General features: G+C 40.5%; 1 protein-coding gene across 1 annotated transcript in view; it reads left to right on the top strand.

The window, feature by feature from the left end:
- The first annotated feature begins 8,417 nt into the window (after positions 1–8,417).
- The window catches only part of LOC135480715 (uncharacterized), a 34,341-nt gene continuing 18,986 nt past the window's right edge, over positions 8,418–23,772 (top strand). The window contains exons 1-2 of the mRNA XM_064760628.1: positions 8,418–8,683; positions 22,938–23,056. Of these exons, the coding sequence (XP_064616698.1) occupies positions 8,671–8,683; positions 22,938–23,056 (132 nt within the window). The 5' untranslated portion in view covers positions 8,418–8,670. The remainder of the gene's footprint in view (positions 8,684–22,937; positions 23,057–23,772) is intronic.

Here is a 23,772-nt window from a genome sequence, read left to right as displayed (position 1 = left end):
AAAATCCTTGTGACGACAACAACCATAGATCACTCGCGATAAGTCCTCATTCATAAAGCTATTCGCGGTCGTTAAGGAGACAAATGAAAACTACCCATCCGTTGGGATGTGCACAATGGTGTACACTCGGAACAACACAGTTCTTAATTGAATGTCCACAACGAGGCAGCGACACATCAAAACATTCGGTACGGCGTAAAACACCAATCAAATAAATAAATAAATAAAGCAGGTAACTAACCCACACAAACACCAATAATGTCCTAGGTTTGGAACCAGTTCTCCGTAGTTTGTTCAGATGGTTTATTTCTGACAGCCTGGGACTAAACCTTTATCTCCACTTTTTTTTTCAGAAAAACACGATCTTTGAAAAATTGGCATGTACACTGATATTTTTGGATGCAGATTTCCAAGGTCTTTCAGGTGATGTTTATTTTTTGTATTTTTTTACGTGTAAAAATCTTAGATTTGATCAGATTTAAGATTAAATCTGTGTCTTTCATAGCTCTTACCTGTTCCTCTGTATACCTGGTCTCTTCAGCATGATAGCTCAGTGAGGCAGCGTCTTATATATAAGTTTGACTACGGCTTTATGTTAACATGTGACAGGAGAAAACCTGTTGTAACATATGAAGGAGAAAAGGACCTGTATTGGTGAAGTGGGGATTCGGCCTGTTGTAACATATGATGGAGAAGACCCGTAATGGTGAGGTGGGGATTCGGCCTGTTGTAACATATGAAGGAGAAAAGGACCTGTAATGGAAAGGTGGGGAGTAAGCCTGTTGTAACATATGAAGGAGAAAAGGACCTGTAATGGTGAGGTGGGGATTCAGCCTGTTGTAACATATGATGGAGAAAAGGACCCATAATGGTGAGGTGGGGATTCGGCCTGTTGGAACATATGAAGGGGAAAAGGACCTGTAATGGAAAGGTGGGAATTCGGCCTGTTGTAACATATGAAGGAGAAAAGGACCTGTATTGGAATGGTGGGGATTAGGCTCCAGTGCAAGAAGCTGTGCACCTCAAGAAGCGAAACCGATTATACCTGTAATTGACAGCTGCTGGCCCACTTATAGGGCTATTTCTTTTTTCAGTCCTGTTTTACACTCCTTTCCGTGTTATATGGGTAGCATGCGTTGAAGCAATGTATGGGTCATGAAATCGAAAAATGATAGCTTGGTCCAGTCACAGTGAAATATTTTTGTTTTGTTCTGGATTAGACACTGTAGAGGTTGGGAAATCACTGCACTACAAATATAACTTGATCAGGTATGCACCAATTATTTAAATACATATATAATACATGTTCAGCCTAATACTTTCGCCACTCATTAAATTTAATGATAGCTAGAGGACCACATGTGCTCTCAGTCAAGATTCACGTATGATTTTGGTATAGTTGTTGCACGCTACGTAATACCATGGCTTAACAATTATCCCCTCTAATTCCTGATAACACTTATTTAATGCAAGGCAGCCTATATCTTTATTCACACAAAATGTCTCCCTCGAGGTGCAACCTGTTCTCCATAGAGTATTCGTTGGTTCACTGTACTATGAGGGATGCCTGACGGACTATGCCAGAAATGAGGATTTTAAACTTGCCAAAATACGACAAAACTTATGACATTATAAAGTTTATTTTTTACATATAAAGATAAACGTTAATCAAAACTAAAGTTTGACAGCACGTAGAAATACACACCAGTTTCAGTAAAGACAATTTTCTGGGTAACGATGATGTTAGCACTGCAAATTAACGCCACGGTGACTCGAAAAAACTGGCGTTTACACTGATCTACAGTGTATTGAGCTATTAACTAATGCAGGTAATATCCTACCTTTATCATCCTGTGCTGCATGCCACCGGTTCTTGTCTTTCTCTCCCCTGTGCTTTAACGAGCGCTGTCGTAGGGACGGGGCGTGGCTCTTGTACCAACGGTGTATGAACTCTCAGGGATCACGTGCTTTTAAGACACAGATCAATGGGATAGGTTATTTATATTCGGCTACTGTTTAGGGCCAGATGTACCTGATTGCCTTTAGGAACAATTAAGTGTCAGAATTTAATTTTACGAAATGTCATTGTGCTAATATCTTAAACCAATTGAAATTTTCTCTTTAATAAAGAAGAAAGAAAAAAATATAAATATACAAACAAACAGATAACCAAAATAGAAAGACAGAAAAAAATAGGCCTATATAAACGCATAAGACAATTTAGTAATGATAGTAATGATAAATTCTGTGTGAGCTTCTTATGTCGTTTTAGAAGTTAACCGACCTATAGAGCGAATGTATTGAATAGAGCAGTAACAGACATGCACGGATATTAAATATGTATTCAGCCTAATATATTTATTTATCTATTTCATTGGTGTTTAACGATGTACTCAAGAACATTTCACTTATACGATGGCAGCCAGCAATATGGTGGGAGGATGGAAACCCACGACCATCCGCACGTTGCTGAAACACCTTCCTGCGTATGGCAAGACTAATATACCGAGTGTAGAGATGTACTGGGTATCCGCCCCGAAGCCGGCTAAGTCCACATAAGCCACTGTAAAGTGAAATCACGTCCATTAGTGAAACACATGGTACGGCGTTCTTTATTAGCTTCTGGGAAAATCTCCTGACACGGACACCTTTGAAGGAGTGATTTTAAACGTTCAGACTTAGGTTGCTTAGAACGAAATGTTCGATACTATACAGACAAACCACAAAGCGGAATTATCTTTCATCACATTCATTATGTTCAGAGGTATTTATCTGTAATTAATTAGGATAACGGGACTGGTAAGGTATTATCCAGGTAAATCCAATGACTCTGTTAAGGCAAGAGTGCAAACGGTTCGCTTTGAAAATAAACCAGTAGCCATGGAAACTTGTGTAAGATCACGTGGATCAATATCATTGTTGCTCTCTTTTATTCCTCAGGGTAATGGACTTTTCTTTCACGTATAGCTCATTTCCGAGCTTGACAGGAAATGTTTACCTGATATTTAATTAATTGAATGTGGAACCGCCATAGAGCACTGGGATTAGATCTGACGTGGTAATCTGGCTATAATTATTTCACAAATCCTACAAAATTAGAATAATATGTTTATCTTAAGGAAATGATGATTTTCAAGGAACGGGATTGAACCTCCAGCCAGTGTGGTTATAGGAGTCTCGCATTCTACATTCCCTCAGCAATCTACCTCTACCTGAGAAAGATATAGTATCCGTCATAGTAAATTAAAACGAAATGTTTTATTATACACCGTGGCTTTAGCAGAAGTGGCTAAAAAATTCAGTGATATTAATTGCAATTTATTAGATGTCACTGATACAGAGCTACTAAAAATGCTGCGTTGTCATCACGTTTAACATAAAATCACATTCAAACAATGCAACGGGACCAGACTTCGGGGATGCTTAGTCCACCAGAAGAATCATGGTTTATGAAGAAGTACACTATAATTAAGACGTACACCATAGATAAAAAGGAGAGCAGCGGCGACGGTGTGATAGCTGGCAGATTATTTACACGTAACTGGTGAAACACAGCCTCTTGTAAAACTACCTGTGTTGACACCTGTGGATTTTGGCACTGAATAACTGGCCTTATTGAATATAAAGTGCCATAAAACCAACTTGGTTATAATTTAATCTTAATGAAACATTTTTACATTACAGAATATGTTTTAACGAGATAAACATTGAGTCACTTTTGTGTCACTATGTCGCGTTTGACACAGTCAGATACAAACATGGCAGCTGCCCTGATCACACGGAGCTGATCACACGGAGCTGATCGTTTGAAATGTTGGTTTTAAGGCAAAGAAAATTCATTTTTATTTCAATTTTCTTTTCGGCGTACCAGGGTTGTATTTTGTATATTTTATTTTTAAAATATACAGTAAAGTTGTCAAAGTGCAGCGTACTGCGAGGTCCGCAATCGTCAGTTGAGAAATAAAGCTATCGCTTTATATGATTACTGAGATTTTTTTCAGCGAACACTTCCTTTCTAAATGGGCAGAAACGACTTTGTGAGCATTATACATGAAGAAACCCGTACGGCCCTTGAGGTCAAGTTCGGTGTTCTATTGGTCTACCGTCGCATAACGCATCCCTGTAATTCTACAGTCATTCGTGTTCATGGGTGGGTATCATGTGCGGCCTCGTGGGCTCGCGTGTATTGGGTAAAATTTGTGAATAGCTTCGCTTTTTTCTGATGTCTGGTCCGTGTGTGTGATGGGTAACAGTCGTGGGTAAAAAATTTCTGAACTTATTTTAATTGCTAAAACTTACTTCATCCCAATGACAACAGGTGTCTACATGTTATGTCATTCACGAGTGCCTACCGAGGGCAACGAGGGCAGAAATAGTTAAAACAACAACATTAAAATAAAACCCAAATCAATTTTTATCCTATTCACGTTGAAAACCATACATCTCACTTTTATTTTTATGACATCTAAATTCGCTGGAGTAAGACTTGAAGACGATTACATACTTACAGAACATACCTGACAATATAGATTTCGTCCCGGGGCTATAGTTTTATTGTTATAAGACTATGCGGGTAGCTCCACTCGTTTGGTCGGTCAATCAGTGTGGAGTATTTATACCATTTACATTTGTCCTTTGCCCGCAAGGTGCTTTTAAGTATTTTAAGTAAAAGTCGCTGCATGAGGTAGTAATTACCTCTTTAGCTTCAGTACAGAACAAAATCTTTACTGTCTCTTTTTCATTTCAATCGATTACTCAGCCTTAGAGTACGTGTTGCACGCGCTGTGTGTTACGTCACAGTTTACATCTTACATAACCACCGCCTCTAATGCACGATACAAAAGTTACACGTTCATTTTTCCGTGATATTTCTTCATCTCGTTAAAAATTGAAAAGAAATAAAAGATGAATTTACTTTACGCGGTGCGTGTTTTTGATACACACCTGAAATGATACAAAAATCGTTTTGAACCATATACATGATTTTAGGATAGAGTGGAGTGTAAAATCTAGGTACTCAGCTTACTATCACGAGAGGAGTACTGCGTTCGTGCCAGTCTTTGCAAGTGCGACTGATTTGAAGCCGTGTTTTCAGCCAGACCAAGAGAGAGAGTATTTCCGTGTTACAAATTCATCAGTTTCTCAAAGATGATGAGAGCTATCGAGCAAGATTATCTCACGACAGGTTCTCGTCAATTAGGTAAGTCTTGTTGCACATAAGTATCATTTATCTGTGTAAATGTAACTGTTCTATACATATAAGCATTGCTTAGCTTGTATATTGCTTAACTGTGTATATGTATTTACTTATTTATGTAAATACTTTTCAAATTCACTTTTTTTGGTGTTTTACGCCGTACTGATTGGTGTTTGACGCAAATTTACGCCCATTGGTGTTTTATGTCGTATTAAAGAATATTTCACTGATACGACGGCGGCCAGCAGACCCCGCGTAAAACTCACCACCATCCACTGGTTGCTGACAGACATTTCCACGAGCGGCCGGAGATGAAGCCACCATTAGTTGTACTTGAACTCACAGGGACCTCATTTGTAAGAGGCTCCAGAGTTATTACGCCGTGCTGGCGTGTTAACTAGCTCAGAGATGGAGGCTCCTTAATAGATGTAGCAGATTTGAATAAGTATTGTTTACCTGTGTATATGTAACTGGCATATATTTAAGTATTGTTTATCTGTGTATATGTAACTGGCATATATTTAAGTATTGTTTACCTGTGTATATGTAACTGGCATGTATTTAAGTATTGTTTACCTGTGTATGTGTAAATGGCATGTATTTAAGTATTGTTTATCTGTGTATATGTAGGTCACTTGTATATAAGTGTCATTGACCTATGACATGTATATGTAACTAATATACAATTATGAACTATGGTCACAGTCCACAAAAACGTGTCTAAAACAATAAAAACAATCAAAAAAGGGACAAGCACAACATCCTTAAACATTGACCGGTGGCATTTTTCTTATCGATATGAGCCAAGACTCAGTCATCGTGAGCTTATGCAAATAGCTGCTGGCGTCTACAATTTTGTGTTAATTCATTGCCAGCTGTATCTTGTGGCTTGACAACGCTGACCAAAGGTAGATAACTCGTACATTTATAAGACCCCAGCGCTCGTCTTCCGCCCTCTGAGATATTAGTCTCATTCATACGTTTCTTTCCGTACCTCATAAATACAGAAATGAAATGTACACCAGGGATTGTGTTAGTCGCATGTTGACTTTTATCTTTTATGGCAGGTTCGAACCTAGGTTTACGCTTCATGTATTTGCCCTAAAAATACATCAATAAATTAAACGCAAGGAGACACACCAGCTATTGGTTGGCACGGAATCGATGTACGTTGTAAGAGTGCTGTGTCACCTCAGTTGTCAATAACTTGAGGTGCGGGACTGGGAATATCGGTACCGGCCTGCTAGAAGGGTGATTCCAATCCTCTGGCTTATGAACGAAATACTGCTGAAAGAGACGTTAAAATTTCACGTGACACATAAACATTACATTACAGCGTTGTGATTTACGAACAGTCGACGATCAAGGGAGACTACTGCGTTAGTCACAACGTGTGCATTCCTCAACTGTAAGAACAACGACAGATTTAAAGTATTCAAGAAAGCATCGCTCACTAAAACTTCATGCACTAACAACAATAAAATTGTCCTTGATTTGCTTCTCACGAAACCAATAAGCCTTAAAATTAACTCGCAAGATAAGGAAAACGATCTCAATTTTCTTCTTGTCCCGCATTGCTCACCCGTGGGAAAGTATCAAAACTGTCGAGAGATTTGTTAAATATAGGTATTATTATGACAACGACCGACAATTTAGATCACGGTTACCTGGTCCTTAAGGGTTGGATTATACATGTAGAATAACAGCATGTGTTTCTCTGGTGTCGCAATGCGACATTACGAAAATAAAAAATATATTTTACAACTTTCCCCTATGGTAAATGTAATATGAGGCCTACAGATTGTGAAATGCTGATGTCAACTATTTGTCTGGAACATACCTTGCGTCTTTCCAACATCATTAAGAACTGTTGAGTGTTTCTCTTTGCATGATTCCGTCCTATTTTGATTCTTAATATACTTTCTTAGTTCTTTGATAGTTTGTGTTAAACCTCGTTATCGGAACTGTCAATTATTGTCAATTATTGACATGGTCTTCGTTCACCGCTGGTATAGGAATATCTGTTTCGACACGTGGATACACAGCGTCTTTAAAAGCAGGTTTAGGAATAAATAAGAAATTTCCCTATCCTAAAGCATGCTTAAAAGCGTAGAACTGTACAACTTTAGAAGTTAGGATTTTGTAGCTTTTATCCTCTATATTTGTATGGATTGCGATCATGTTGTATGCATGTACACACGAATACCAAGGAGCCTTCGTACCCTGGGGGTGGGGGAGGCGGGGGGGGGGGAGAGGGTGTAAGCATGCTATAGCAGCAATCAGGAAGTCTCTCATCGATAGCTGTGAGGTCAAGTCCAGCTGGCTTGATTCCTGCCTTACCTCCGGAAAGGGCTATATCCAGATTCCTCTCACAATAATTTTCACCGTCATCGTATATATGAGATTGTCAAAAGTCAAACAGTCTTCGGTATACGGCATAAAATCAAGTAAATAAATAAGAATATTTCCAAAGAAAACGTTGGCTTCGTTAAAACAATATGGTTTGAATCAAGAAATACACTTTCTTGACATCTGGAAAGTTACGGTAAAATATTCAAACAAATAATAAAAACATTTGCAAATCTCTTTTAGTTACTATGCATATAATTTAGACATCTCAATTTTTTTAGAATTCCATTTTATTGGTATCGTCGACATTCTTCCCTTGCTTTCAGTTATATTCGCATCCGAACTCTTTAGACATGAGATGTTAAAAATGTTCTAATGTTGTAAAGAGTTACAGGGAGACTCACTTTACAAGCTTCATGAGCTTTGTTACCGATTCTGAAATGCAAGACATGGGACAGACGAGGCTGATGTTTTGCGAAAGGTAATTATTTGGGTATTCCTAAAAATTAGCAAAATAAAATTCGATTGGATTTGCACTGATGGATTTTTTGCCAAATCTCTTCGGTAAAGTCTATTTAAATCTTCAAAAAAAAAAAAAACCGCCTGGTCATGGTAATGTGTACTTAGATGCACTCGAGCATAAACCGGTCATACAGACAGTATATAGACACTTGCTATTCTGCTTCGGTGCGCGTAGGTATAACGGACTGGCGAAACCATTCATCTATGGACACTCCATAGAGAAAACCAGGTCATGCGCGTTTGACTAAGAGTAGGTCTACATTGTTTGGGCTTTCATGTCGCCTGAGAGTGTGAGTATACACAGTATACGAGGATGTGATCAGTACGCGTTCAGGCTGCTAACGAATAGTACCGTCTGTATCAACCCAAACTGTGAAGTGGACTCTATAGGGCAAAGTTGTGAAATTAGAGAGTAGCGAGTTAGTGGCAGAGTCTGTGTGCAGACAGGAAGGACGTGTAGTTATAAGAAGGCAGAACACTTGTGGAGTACACGTTTTCAGTCGGTACGTCTACAGTTTGGTGGTGAGATTTATACTGAAATGTCGGAAGGCTACGGTTAAACGACGTGTTAACGTGACACGGAGACTCTCGAATACCGCAGCATGGATACCTCAGGTGAGTAGCCTTACCATGCTTCTATAATCTGTACCCCCTGCCTCCCACCCACAAGCCTCAATCATCCCATAGACCCCAGACCACACACCACATATAGGCCCCAGGGCCTGTGTTGTTAAGTCAGTTACAGGTGTACATTTGAACAAGTCGGTTACAGGTGTACATTTCAACAAGTCGGTTACAGGTGTACATTTCAACAAGTCAGTTACAGGTGTACATTTCAACACACCCTGTCTTAGATACAGCAGTGCAGCTCTTCTACTTTATGCTGGACGGAGAGCTACGGAGAGAAAACTCCGTAGAAAGAAAAGCGAGGCAATAAAGCAATATGGCCGGTTTTAAATGGAGAGGGGATATCTTGCATTGAGGAGAAATATTGGTTGTATATGAAAGATGTGGTGAATAAAATGTATTCTGGAAGGCGGTGCATAGCATAACGCATTCTGGAAGGCGGTGCATGGCATAACGCATTCTGGAAGGCGGTGCATGGCATAACGCATTCTGGAAGGCAGCGCATGGCATAACGCATTCTGGAAGGCGGCGCATGGCATAACGCATTCTGGAAGGCGGCGCATGGCATAACCCATTCTGGAAGGCGGTGCATAGCATAACGCATTCTGGAAGGCGGTGCATGGCATAACGCATTCTGGAAGGCGGCACATGGCATAACCCATTCTGGAAGGCGGCGCATGGCATAACCCATTCTGGAAGGCGGTGCATAGCATAACGCATTCTGGAAGGCGGCGCATGGCATAACCCATTCTGGAAGGCGGTGCATGGCATAACGCATTTCTGGAAGGCGGCGCATGGCATAACCCATTCTGGAAGGCGGTGCATAGCATAACGCATTCTGGAAGGCGGCGCATGGCATAACCCATTCTGGAAGGCGGCGCATGGCATAACCCATTCTGGAAGGCGGTGCATAGCATAACGCATTCTGGAAGGCGGCGCATGGCATAACCCATTCTGGAAGGGCGGTGCATAGCATAACGCATTCTGGAAGGCGGCGCATGGCATAACCCATTCTGGAAGGCGGTGCATAACATAACGCATTCTGGAAGGCGGTGCATACCATAACGCATTCTGGAAGGCGGCGCATGGCATAAATTTATTGAAAGCAGTTGTTTTATTGAACGGTGAGCCCTTCATTTCTTTCTGCAATGTGTCGGGCCTGTTTCTGAATAGTTAAGTTACGTGTCCAATCTCGGTCCATCAGCAGATAAAATAGGACAGTAACAACAGTAAACAGTACTGTATCTAACCCAGCCTCGGACGTACCCTCAGAAGTCACGGTTAGCTTTACGACTTATCTGGTTTAGGACAAGTGTAAACCACGCAGCTCGCCCCACTGACAACATGCTGTACATCGCTGCGATATTTACATCTGATATCGCCCCACAACTGATTTATTTAGCAAGACATGGTCTTGACGTTGTCTAGGATGTTAAGCTTGGCTGTGTTTTCTGTGTAGACACAGACAACAGACTACACGTCTACATACCGGTAACATTTAGGCCTTGTCGATCTTGACACCTATGGTATTTTCACTTGCCCTAGAAACTCAGTACATATGGCAATCCACGAGGGGAAACAATATAGGAAAGTCACTCGCTCCGAAATAAGGGAACAGCAACTACAAATAAAGTTGGTCAGTGACTTGCCAAAGGTTCGTGGTTTCTCGTGGCCTCTTCGCCTTCCTCGATCCATAATATTGTATAGGTGAAGACTGTCTGACAGTGGTATTTAGCACCAGTGAAAAAGGCCGACCTTTACATTCCTAACATACTTTTCACAAGTAACTGACCTTCAACCTGTCAGCCACTTTACTTTTACAACAGAAGTGGGACCAGTTCTACGAAGCAATTTGTATATGATTTAAAAAAAAAACGTATTTTTGTAACGAGAATATTTTGACAACCTCATATATATTATTTAAAGAAATGTGTCCAAATTTAATCTTTCATTGCCAAACACGAAGTATTGGGACGAGGTTTTTAAGTTTTTAAGTCAGGAGTGGCAGCGTTGAATCAGCCCCAGGTTTATATTAGACTAACATTTTCACCCAAATACACCTTGTGATCATGGAGAAATATGCTCAGCGATTTACAAAATGGGATTGATTGAACGCATGCGTGCAGCAAAAATGGCCTGCGGATTTTAATTGTGTTTTGACAGTCATTTGTCATTAGTCGTACATTTTTCACATGCTTTGTTAATTTTTTAATTTAATTCTTTATTTATTTAACGAGGATTTCTCACAGCCTAATGGCTACTACGGAAATCTCCTCAAAACATCAATTAACAACTTAATAGCTAACGAAATACATACATATAAATATGGGAATACAAATTTCCGATAACGGAATAAAAGTTGAAATAAATTAATTATTATTTACAATGTTAACATCGTTATTACCGTTACCATGGTCATAAAACCTTTCCGTATCATTGATAAATTTATGAACACATTGAAAAACAAGTTTATTATCTTCGTAATTTAGATATTTAGAGCCAAACAAAAGTATACTACATATATATCGTAAACATTGTAGAATAAAAACAATAATTTTCACCCGGTAAAATAATTTGTGTGAGAGTATATAGCATGTGCTTCCTATGGGTGGCAAATTGAGGGCAAATAAGAAAATAATGAAAGGTATCTTCACATGTATCATTACAGTAATGGCAAGTAGTATCTTCAATAATATTATACTTAAAAAGGTCTGCCCGAAGAGCACTGAGTCCCATTCTCATTCAACAGTGCTGGACAGATGAAAAGTTGCTAAAGTTATTATATGACAATATAAAATCACTAGATGTAATAATGATTGATGGAGATAGAAATTTTGGAAGTTCTTTAATTGAAGAATGGCGAATATGTTTTGGTAAATTATTTCAGTCCTTAGTTGTTTTCGGGAAGAAGGAAGATTTGTATATACTTAGGCGGCATCTAAATATACGTAAATTTTCATTATACCTTAAGTTATATGTATTATACTCTGTTGATCGTCTTGGTAATAGGGACTGTAGGTAAGGCGGGGAGAGTCCATTTACAATTTAAAAAAAATAGCAGAATTCTATGTTGTCTACGCCGAACATATAGTCGTGTCCAACTCAGCAGAGCTTTATCTGATGTACGACGCATTCCACTTGTACAAAGCAAAGCTGCGCGCCGTTGAACATTTTCCAGTTTTTGGGAAAGCGCAATACTACAGTTATGATATAGTATGTCGCCATACTCTATTGTAGATCTGATGAGGCTATTTTATGAAGTTATTAAACACTTCCTTGTTATATCCTCTTCGCTTTATAATACCTAATTTCTTATTACATTTATTTACGAGTGATATTATATGTTCGTCCCATTTACCATCGTGCTGTAGAATGATACCAAGGTGTTTCTGGTACCAACGCTTGTTATTCACCATTTTTGGGGTCTTTTTGTATTACTCAATATATATTTTTGTATAACTCAAACGCGTGACTGGCCATGTGTGTAAATTTATACGAAGGTCTGTACAGACTGTAATATTGCTAAGGATGTAGATTTTAAAAAACATGCGGTATCCGGCTTACGCATGGACTAGCCATGTGTATGCCTATATACAGAGTGAAACACTTGACAATAAAGACGCAAATCCGCTAACAAAACAACTCCCAGATACTACACAGCTTTGTGTGTAAATGTACCAGTCATTTGCTACGTAGCTACAAAACAGAGGACTACAAACAATGCCTAACACCGTATGACTACGCATGTTAAGTTAGGCTTTTAAATGTGACGGTATCTGTATTGGTTTAATACGTCTTATATTCTAACGCAACGGCTTTGGTGCATGGCCTAATCTTGTTTGAAGACTGAACAGAAAATGCATGTATAAGGATGAAACAGGGAAATGTCGCCAATGGTTTATTATATATGCTTTGTTCTGAATACGACCGAGTTCTGTCCTCTATCTTATTGGATGCTGCTGAACCTGTAACTTGTGGATCACCATGCATGCTACCTTATGTCCTGATCACACGGCGCTGTGGATCATTATATACGGTACCTTTTGTCCTGATCACACGGCGCTGTGGATCATTATATACGGTACCTTATGTCCTGATCACACGGCGCTGTGAATCACTATATACGGTAGATTTTGTCCTGATCACACGGCGCTGTGAATCACTATATACGGTGCCTTATGTCCTGATCACACGGCGCTGTGGATCACTATATACGGTACCTTTTGTCCTGATCACACGGCGCTGTGGATCACTATATACGGTACCTTTTGTCCTGATCACACGGCGCTGTGGATCACTATATACGGTACCTTATGTCCTGATCACACGGCGCCGTGGATCACTATATACGGTGACTTATGTCCTGATCACACGGCGCTGTGGATCACTATATACGGTGCCTTATGTCCTGATCACACGGCGCTGTGGATCACTATATACGGTGCCTTATGTCCTGATCACACGGCGCTGTGGATCATTATATACGGTACCTTATGTCCTGATCACACGGCGCTGTGGATCACTATATACGGTACCTTATGTCCTGATCACACGGCGCTGTGAATCACTATATACGGTACATTTTGTCCTGATCACACGGCGCTGTGAATCACTATATACGGTACCTTATGTCCTGATCACACGGCGCTGTGGATCATTATATACGGTACCTTATGTCCTGATCACACGGCGCTGTGGATCACTATATACGGTACCTTATGCCCTGATCACACGGCGCTGTGGATCATTATATACGGTGCCTTATGTCCTGATCACACGGCGCTGTGGATCACTATATACGGTGCCTTATGTCCTGATCACACGGCGCTGTGGATCACTATATACGGTACCTTATGCCCTGATCACATGGCGCTGTGGATCACTATATACGGTACCTTATGTCCTGATCACACGGCGCTGTGGATCATTATATACGGTGCCTTATGTCCTGATCACACGGCGCTGTGGATCACTATATACGGTACCTTATGTCCTGATCACACGGCGCTGTGGATCATTATATACGGTACCTTATGTCCTGATCACACGGCGCTGTGGATCATTATATACGGTACCTTTTGTCCTGATCATACGGCGCTGTGGATCACCATGCACGCTACACGCTATATAATAATAATTTGTGGTTTCAAGGAAAAGTTTGCAAACGACAGGATCTTAATGGAAACCTGCGCTAACGGAGAACACGGAAGTTAGTCTTCTGTAGGCTATTTGTGAAAATAGGTTTCTTTTGTAAATAGACAAAACGCAGCCTATTCAAGACTGAATAAGTGAATATGTTGTAGAGTTCATATATCCATTGATTCGTGTAAAATCTGCCGGGGATGTCCTTGCTCGTTTTCGTCACCATGCACATGTAACAACACATAGCGCTTTGTACACCCCGATATCACGTACCACAAACTGGGTGGGTGGTGGCCGAGAGCTCACGACCGGCATAACTGCACATCACATGTGGCAATGTTGGTCAGCAGCAGGCCATAGGGCGGTGGTTTACACCTGGTTCGTGAGCTTCCGCCTGCCATAAAAGTGATTGCCCCCGTGTAAGTGAAAAACTACCTGCCCACGGCTTATAAGGAGTGAAGGCAAAATAACTGACTATGTTTCACAGTCTAGTGGGGAAAAATATACAACTGCCCACGGCTTATAAGGAGTGAAAGCAAAATAACTGACCATGTTGCACAGTCTAGCGGGAATAAATATACAACTGCTCACGGCTTATAAGGAGTGAAGGCAAAATAATTGACCATGGTGCACAGTCTAGCGGGAAAAAATATACAACTGCCCACGGCTTATAAGGCGTGAAGGCAAAATAACTGACCATTTTGCACAGTCTAGTGGGAAAAAATATACAACTGCCCACGGCTTATAAGGCGTGAAGGCAAAATAACTGACCATGTTGCACAGTCTAGTGGGAAAAATATACAACTGCCCACGGCTTATAAGGAGTGAAGGCAAAATAACTGACCATGTTGCACAATCTAGTGGGAAAACATATACAACTGCCCACAGCTTATAATGCGTGAAGGCAAAATAACTGACCATGTTGCACAGTCTAGTGGGAAAAAATATACAACTGCCCAAGGCTTATAAGGGGCGAGGGAAAATTAACTGACCCTGGTGAATGACATTTCTCTAAAAAACTTGCTTGTTTACTCTTCGTATAAATGTTTAATGGTGTACTCGGGACTTTTGACTTGTACGATCGGTCAGGTGTCTGGTTGAAGGAAATCAGGTTATGGAAGTGAACCCTCTCACCTCTTGACAGGAGATCAAATCTCAAGCAGGCAGTTTAAAGGTTAGGTGTATAAATTATTTTAAGTAATTAACTTCACTTTATTTATTTCTTTTACCCAATTCTGTTTAAGCCATGGTGATAGGGGCGTGTCATTTACTACTATTTAAGCATTTGCAATGCGGTAGAATTTGCATTGAGGTAAAATGACAAAGAGGCCGTATTTCACCGACGAGGTGTGACCATTTGCCAGCTATCACACTGTCGTCGCTGCTCTAGTCATACTCTCTGAGCTGTACGTCTACCACACTGTCGTCGCTGCTCTGGTCATACTCTCTGGGCTGTACGTCTATCACACTGTCGCCACTGCTCTGGTCATACTTTCTGAGCTGTACGTCTACCACACTGTCGTCGCTGCTCTGGTCATACTCTCTGAGCTGTACGTCTACCACACTGTCGTCGCTGCTCTGGTCATACTCTCTGGGCTGTACGTCTATCACACTGTCGTCGCTGCTCTGGTCATACTCTCTGAGCTGTACGTCTATCACACTGTCGTCGCTGCTCTGGTCATACTCTCTGGGCTGTACGTCTATCACACTGTCGTCGCTGCTCTGGTCATACTCTCTGAGCTGTACGTCTATCACACTGTCGTCGCTGCTCTGGTCATACTCTCTGGGCTGTACGTCTATCACACTGTCGTCGCTGCTCTGGTCATACTCTCTGAGATATACGTCTATCACACTGTCGTCGCTGCTCTGGTCATACTCTCTGAGATGTACGTCTATCACACTGTCGTCGCTGCTCTGGTCATACTTTCTGGGCTGTACGTCTAGGATTATTTCCTTTTCCGCCGAGGTAGACGTGAACACGTATTGTCTTGGATATGACTGTTGTATTCGGTTAAACTGATAACCAGGTTGGCGTTTCGCTTTCACTTTTTCTTTGTAACAATGGTGTACGTGACATAATCCGATGACTAACTTTGCTCATCATTTATTATCTTGTTAAAAAAGGATCATGTGACAGGTATGCTGTAAGCAGACATCTAAATGCATATGTTTTTGGCACATCTAAGTATTAACTTGCTACCATACAATGCTTTTGTTTTCATTCACAAGTAAACCAGGGCCACATAGGAAAATGAAAATACACCACCCGTTTAGGAGATAACTGTTCGGTGATATCTGTCCAAAAGAGAAAGCACTTTAAACCTAGTTTTCTCGTTGCACCTAATTCAGCTCAAGGTATGGCGCTCTGTGACGTACCTAATGTAGGATAAAATTAAAGATGTTGTCATGAATGTTTTGTAAATTTTTGAATAAGCTAAACATTATAACACCTTTTTGTCGGAGACGAGCTGAAAAGCCAAAGCTGTTCTCAGTGAAGCCTTTCGCGCATGCTCTAAACCTGCTTGTGTTATAAAATGTTCCCAGAATAAGACAGGTTGATGGCAGACTTTCCCACTTATATACGTAGAACCGAAGAGGAAGTCTGTCTCAACTGGACTTGAACTCACAGCGGATACCTGTAGGGTCATTCGACTATGCCAGAACGCTAACCACTCGGTCAACGAGGCCCCTTGTTTGGTACTGTACGTGCTTAGGAGCTCGAGAGACGTCAAATATGTCGTCCATTGACATTTAAAATAGGACATTATTCTGTCATAGAGAAGTATATAATTTATACGCCCATATAACGTAACATCTGGCCAGATCATGACGAGATCTTCAGCTTTCTCAGAACAGTTTAATAACGCTTGCACCATTTGTTGTCGATGTTCTGGCTGTCATGTATATATAATTGTCGGTAAAAAAATGCTGCCTTATTTGAAAGATCAGGATATATTGAGGTCAGGCTTATGTCCCAAGATGTAAGCGACTGTGTTTTCTTCACAAATAAGCTTGACCATGCAAAATAACACGTAAAATTAGCCCTCAAGTTGTAAGAAAACTTAAACAATCTGGTTCTATTGTTGACGTTTAATGTACCATTTTAACATGAAGCCTTCAGGGATAATGTTGGCGCAGAGATAGAGAGAGTGCTCTGGTCAATCACTACTGTCAAGTTCAACACCACATAGGGAGCACAAGACTTACTGACGACATAGAAGCTGTATCACGAACAGGACACTCAGGCAGAACGTTACGGCTTTCAAGTCACAGGTTTCGACCAAGAGTTGTTTCATGCGTGTGAAATGCTAGAAATTTTTTCGAAGTGCAGGGGCGTAACAAATTAAACATGCAGAAGTATTTTACCTGTACTTGTATACAGAGCATCCGTGTATGGGTTAGGTGTATAAATTACTGACGCTACATACATGGTGTTGATTATAGTATTCGGAGTAGAACACCTACGTCACACGACAACAAATTTATGCAGAACACAGTTGATTCACTTTCTGGCCAGCACGCATGCCCCAATAACCGATCATAAAAGATTAAATAAAAGATATGCTTAAAATAATTCAGCTTGATTTAATTTTATTTATTTATTTGATTGGCGTTTTACGTCGTACTCAAGAATATTTCACTTATAAGACGGCGGCCAGCATTATGGTGGGTGGAAACCGGGCAGAGCCCCGGGGAAACCCACGACCATCCGCAAGTAGCTGGCAGATCTTCCCACGTACGGCCGGAGAGGAAGCCAGCATGAGCTGGACTTGAACTCACAGCGACCGCATTGGTGAGAGACTCCTGGGTCAATACGCTGCGCTAGCGCGCTAACCGACCAGCTTGATTTAAGAAATGAAATAAGACAAAAGCAAACTAAATGAGGATGAAAATGAATTTGCCAGGAAAATATGGACATAGTCACTGTTTCAAAAAACAAATCAACCAATCAGTAAATCAGTAAGCAGCTCAGCCATCTTCACTGTTTTGAAAGCTAATTGCAATCATCGTCAAGAGAATAGAACAAACAGATAGTATTCCCTAAATTTCTACATGATTTGTCTCTGGAAAATTAAAGTAGTGTACAATAAATATAAAATGACGCTGGTATGTATACGTTTCACCTTGTTCAACAGTTCATCGATTACCTTAAACATTAGTACGATCTGCAGGCATGCGACAAGACAACAACTTTACATGTAGGTGGGCAATTGGCATAGAATATGTATGTATTCTTGGGATTTTACGTCGTACTTTACCATTGTCCAGTCGTATGGCAAGGAGGGGTCATCTTGTGATAGGTCTAGTCCATGCCGCCAAAGTGTTACCGCATGTCGAAGACATGACACCAGACATGACACCCCACCCATGCTTTGTGGTTTTGTTGTATTATTTTTTTATTCTGGATTTTTACTTCCTGTATAAATGTATTTGTACCTGGTAAACGTTCTCTTGACCCAACACCACACCCTGCTTGTATGCTGAAGTCGCACAAGGTCAGGTAGGCCTGTGGGGTAGGTCTATTGGACCGTGGGTACACAGCGTAGCCGGATATGCACAGATATACAGTCAAACCAATACAACGACGCAATCTGGTGTATACATAGTCAAGCGTCCACGGTCTATGCTAGCTTTTAAAAGACTTTACATCGCGGTACAAGAAATGTTTGTAATAAAATCGACTTTCTACGTCCCTAAGCTGTATGAATATGAACCATAAACCATGTTGTGAGGATATTTCCAAGGTCATAATAAAACAGGCTGAAATATGCAAGGGGTTCGTCCGTCAGTGACAGGGATGACATATTGTTTGTAAATACTCTGTATAGCTATGTCTTGTTATCAGTCAAGACTTAGGGTCGGGGTTTCAAGTACGGTTGAGTCCTTGCTTATATATCTTGACCTGATACAAGCCATATCTATGAAGGGCGTGGGTTAAATCAAGTGGGTTGAGCACTAAACTATGGCATTGGACACACGTGCGGGTAGGTAACATAAGCTCTATCCCGATTGCCGTCAGGAGTGAAGGACTATAGAATTGGCCTTTCTCGTCCAATATTTGCTTGGTGTCCAGCGTCAGTGATCAGTGTACTGCCACTGAATGATTTCCCGTGACGAAGCAAATTACATGTTCATTTCATGTTGCTATTTTAATATGTGATGAATGCGCGGCATTTCAAGTAGATGCGACGTCTAATAAAATGATATTAACATCAGTGCATTTTTTATCTTGTTCTGGTTGAACCATGGTGCTAGGGGCTGCGTAAGTTGCTTCTGCCTAAGCATTATGTATTACTTTATATACTTTGTCTTTTTTATCTTTGTGTTAAACTTCGTTTGGAGAATTGTCCTTGTGAATATTGACCCTCTCACTAGAGTACACTGACAGGACGCCGTGTTTTAGGAGACAGACCCAGGTGTGGCCATTTGCAATTTGTTACACACTGGGCTTTAAATCCCAAATTAAATAATACTTTCAATATTAATATTCAATATTCAATATATAAGAAAAATTGATCATTCCTCCAAATTTTTCTGCAATGACGTTCTACATAACACCACTGGATGTCATGCATTAACCAGGCATAAACCTTGTAGGATTGTGCTCATTTCTCTAGAGCTTCTATCTTGTGATGATAAACTACATACATTACATACTACATACGCTGAATCATTATTTGTGTGTACAGATGTCGCAGACGTATTAATAACTGTATGTTATCTGCGTAGTTTTAGTATTATATATGTATTTTATATGTATACGTAATTGGCATCACGTAGCTTTTTAGACAAAATCTCCATGCTGTAGCCATTTACATGGCCGCGCTCTTAAGACGCAGCGCTGTAAATGTACAGATCTACGGCATGGAGACACTGACGTCATAAGACGTTAGTCATTTGAATGCGACGTGAAGACTGGAGCTATACAGGGCCGTGTGAAAAATGGCGGTTACAGATATTACAAGCGGAAATCACACTGGTCACCGGAAGTAGTTACTTTGGCACATATATCTGTTGTGAAAATTCGGGAAATGTTCACCGTTGTTTTCTTTCTAATGAATCTATGCGTCGAAATCCACGTACCAGCCGTTAACCCATATGGGCTTTCTCCGTCAGTAATCGAAACACTCCATGTTTGAAAATCGGATTTAACTCATGTCACGTGGCCAAGCGATTGAACGAAAAGCACCTTCTACCGACTTACGGTCTCGTGGATGATGCGTAAAACGGTAACTACCACAGGCATGGAAGCATACACACTTTACGCATTGATTTCAAACACTTGTATGTCCAAAACTTTAAAAAATGGACTTTATCAGTAGGCATATGCATGAGATTTTCTTTGAAGATGTCATGTTTTCTTTCCGTGTCTAATGATATGTAATTGTGCTCAGACTTATTCATGTAAACATGTGATATTTTTGTCCCGTTTAATTTTTGTACTGGTTTGGAATTAAGGCGATTTCTTTTCAAGCCATTTTGCCCTACATTAGAACTGGTCAGGTTGGTAATATTCATGTCAGACAAGTTTAAATTGTGAAACCAAACAGTTTCAAGTCCACTGGGAATACAGCAAAGTAAAGTGAAAGAATAAAGATACCCATCATTCAACATAACAAAATCCTCCTGGTAGATCAAAGACGTAAGTGTGGCATATAAGGCAATTCTGTTTTAGAGAGACACGTGTGTATATGGTGTATATGGTGAATTTCTCTGAATTATTTTCTGATTTTATTAATAATGGTATATTTTCCTTATGCACGTACCTGTATACAGTCGTTTGTATCGGCTTGCATTAATCAGCCCTTAATTATCTTTCATATCAGCACTTATCTACCATATCAACCCTCATCTACTATATCGCCCTCTCTCGGGATGACAAGGACTTTGTAAATAAACAATGACGCCTAACAAATGCGGTCTGGCAAATTTACGGGAACAGAATACGGTTACATGTTGTAACCCCAGTGTAACTTGTACACACATATGTTCACTACACACACAAATCAAAACGTCTGTGAGGAAGAGGGTATTAGGGATCGTCTAAAGATTGTATCAATCTTAGGAGGAAAACAGTCTGCCCCATGACACCGGCTGTCGGCTTTTGCCGCCCGGCTCCCCTTGAAGTGTTGTCTTCCTGTGGATTCAGCAGAGGCTCTGTCTTCAAGTAGAGCTATTTGAAGAGGGACGGGGGTAGTTAACTAGGTAGGGTGTAGCCTTTCGAATCTCTGCATATCTGCACAGCACATCTTCATAACGGAAACTGAGACGGAATATTGGGCTTAGGATTAGTGCGTTATGTCTTCCAGTTTAGATCAAGGAATATATAGTTTCACGTTAAAGTGTTTAACACCGCTGTATCGGTGTTTGTTGTGTAAGCCAATACCGCTGAACTTTGTTTCGCACCGTGTCAAATCTATCGTATTCTGGGCATTCTCGGGATTTGACTCGGTACGAAACTATTTGGTGTCAGTTAGCCGTCATAAAGACATTCAGATGATCGGTTGTATATGAAGATCTACCGCATCGGTGGCCTAATAGTTAGAGCGTCCGCCTTGAAATTGGGAGGCCTGGTATCAAACGAGAAGTCCGCTGGATTTTGGACAAAGGTCGGTGGTTTACACTGAACACTCAGGTTTGCTCAACTCGTTAAACTCTCTGCCACCATTTATATGAAACACGTCTCAGAGTGACTTTAATGGAAGTAACAAATATAAATAAATAAATAAACAGATAAATTTATGTCTTGATTATTCATTTATATATTTTTTCATTTAATGTTTTACGCCGTACTCATAGCGTCACGTGAAATTCCGATGTCTAAGTGACGCTGGAATGTACTCTGTTAATACTGCGGATTATTCTGTTAAATGTAGCACGTATATTCTAACAAGTCAACATAAAGTTTGGACTAGACTAACGGGATACAGTGTTGAATATGACACAGCATTATGATATAATAACAGAATACATTCTAGCATCACTCAGACAGCAGACTTTTTGTTAAATTTAACAGATTATTTAACATTTTTGCATGACATTCCATATATCGGTGATAAGACCTGCATTTCCTCTGACGAAGATCGCAGGAATGTTGACGGTAACCAAGGATACAACAAACAAAACCTTCCACTTCTGTTTCCCTAAGGGCAAAGCTCCCTCATGTTTCACTCATATATACATGCACATCTGATGCTAACATCGTTGACTTTATGTCACGGAGGCTGTAAGTTAAAGTAAGTTAGTGATACCTAAACACACATGTCCCCATCTCCATAAATTATCTGCAGTGATCATGAGAGGCATTAAGTGTACATGTTATTTATGTGGCTGTTTAAGTGTTTGTAGAACATTCAGATAGATTCGTGGATTTGAGTGTTCCAGTTGTGATTTGCTGTTATACACTAGACATACACGGATATGCTGCCATAGGGACCATTCCGATGCACAGTGCTAGCCACTGATTAGCTGCCGTAACGAAGATTTTTGTCTTCGGTCTGAAATGGCCATGCCAATTGACAGTAGAGAAGCACGTATGAGAAGAGACCCTACCATCTCTGCACCGATCTGTCAGAAGAAAAGGGGATACAAGCGGATTACGCAATGGTTCTCAGGCAGTCAGTATTACACAGGTTTTGATCGGTGTCTGTTACATTGGGTGACTTTTGTTGTGTCTAGGAGATAAATATAATTATTAGGACCTAAACCATGATAAGTGCAATTTTGATTCAGTATTATGACGTTTGCGCTGGGTGTCTTTGATGTGTAGGACGTATGGGATACCTGGTGAAATAGGACCTGACTGTATGTTCTATGTGGTTTCCTATCAGGATCGACTTGTTCCCGTGACTTTATCGGCGTGAGAATGACTGGTAGAAAATGCTCTGGTTTGCTTGATGTCAGTATTTTCTTGTCTGTATATGGACGTATATGGCGTCTCTACAACAACTGACTATTGAAAGAGGTTCGGAGCAAATGTTTACAAATCGCAATTTTCATACTAAATCATCTCTCCGGTCGTTTTTAGAAGGGATGAAAAAGTTTTCAAACCTATTCTGTTTTCTGCAGCTCACCAAAAGTTTCTTGTTTACACCCACAGATGCAGAGGGCGAGACGCACGGAGACATGGCGGAGAACGAACGTCCGACCTCTGGCATCTTTCCTCTCCTCCGGATTCCTCGTCGGTCCCGTTATCAAAACCAGGGACAAACACAAAATGTAAGTCTACACTGTCCTTATACAATATAATAACACGCTTACAGCACAGAGAGTAAAATACAGAGCAGGGCAGTAAGATGGCTGGGTATGTGTTTGGTCAGGGTTTGATTCTATCTGTTCATGTTCACCTATAAAGAAGCGAGGTACACCCTCTCTAGCACTGTGGCCTAAACCATAAAGAAGCGACGCACACCCTCTCTAGCATTGTGGCCTAAACCATAAAGGAGCGACGCACACTCTCTCTAGCACTGTGGCCTAAACTATAAAGAAGCGACGAACACTTTCTCTAGCACTGTGGCCTAAACTATAAAGGAGCGACGAACACTTTCCTCAGCACTGTAGCCTAATCTATAAAGAAGCAACGCACACCCTCTCTGGCACTGTGGCCTAAGCTAAAAAAAAAAGCAACGCACACCCTCTTTAGCACTATGAACTAAACAGAATTAGGTAAATAAACGGCAATGACGATAGCAGCAAATTACTAGGCGTCACTGTCTTAGAATTACTCAGGGTACTGTCTGCCATCATATTTCACATAAATGTACCATCATATTTAACATACCATCATATTTAACATACCATTTTATCTAACATACCACCATATTTAACATACCACCATATTAACATACCACCATATTTAACATACCATCATATTTAACATACTATCATATTTAACATACTATCATATTTAACATACCGTTATATTTTACATACCA

Source organism: Liolophura sinensis, chromosome 13, assembly GCF_032854445.1.
Source record: "Liolophura sinensis isolate JHLJ2023 chromosome 13, CUHK_Ljap_v2, whole genome shotgun sequence".
In the NCBI taxonomy this organism is placed as follows: Eukaryota; Metazoa; Mollusca; class Polyplacophora; order Chitonida; family Chitonidae; genus Liolophura; species Liolophura sinensis.
This window is presented reverse-complemented; position numbering and strand designations above follow the sequence as displayed.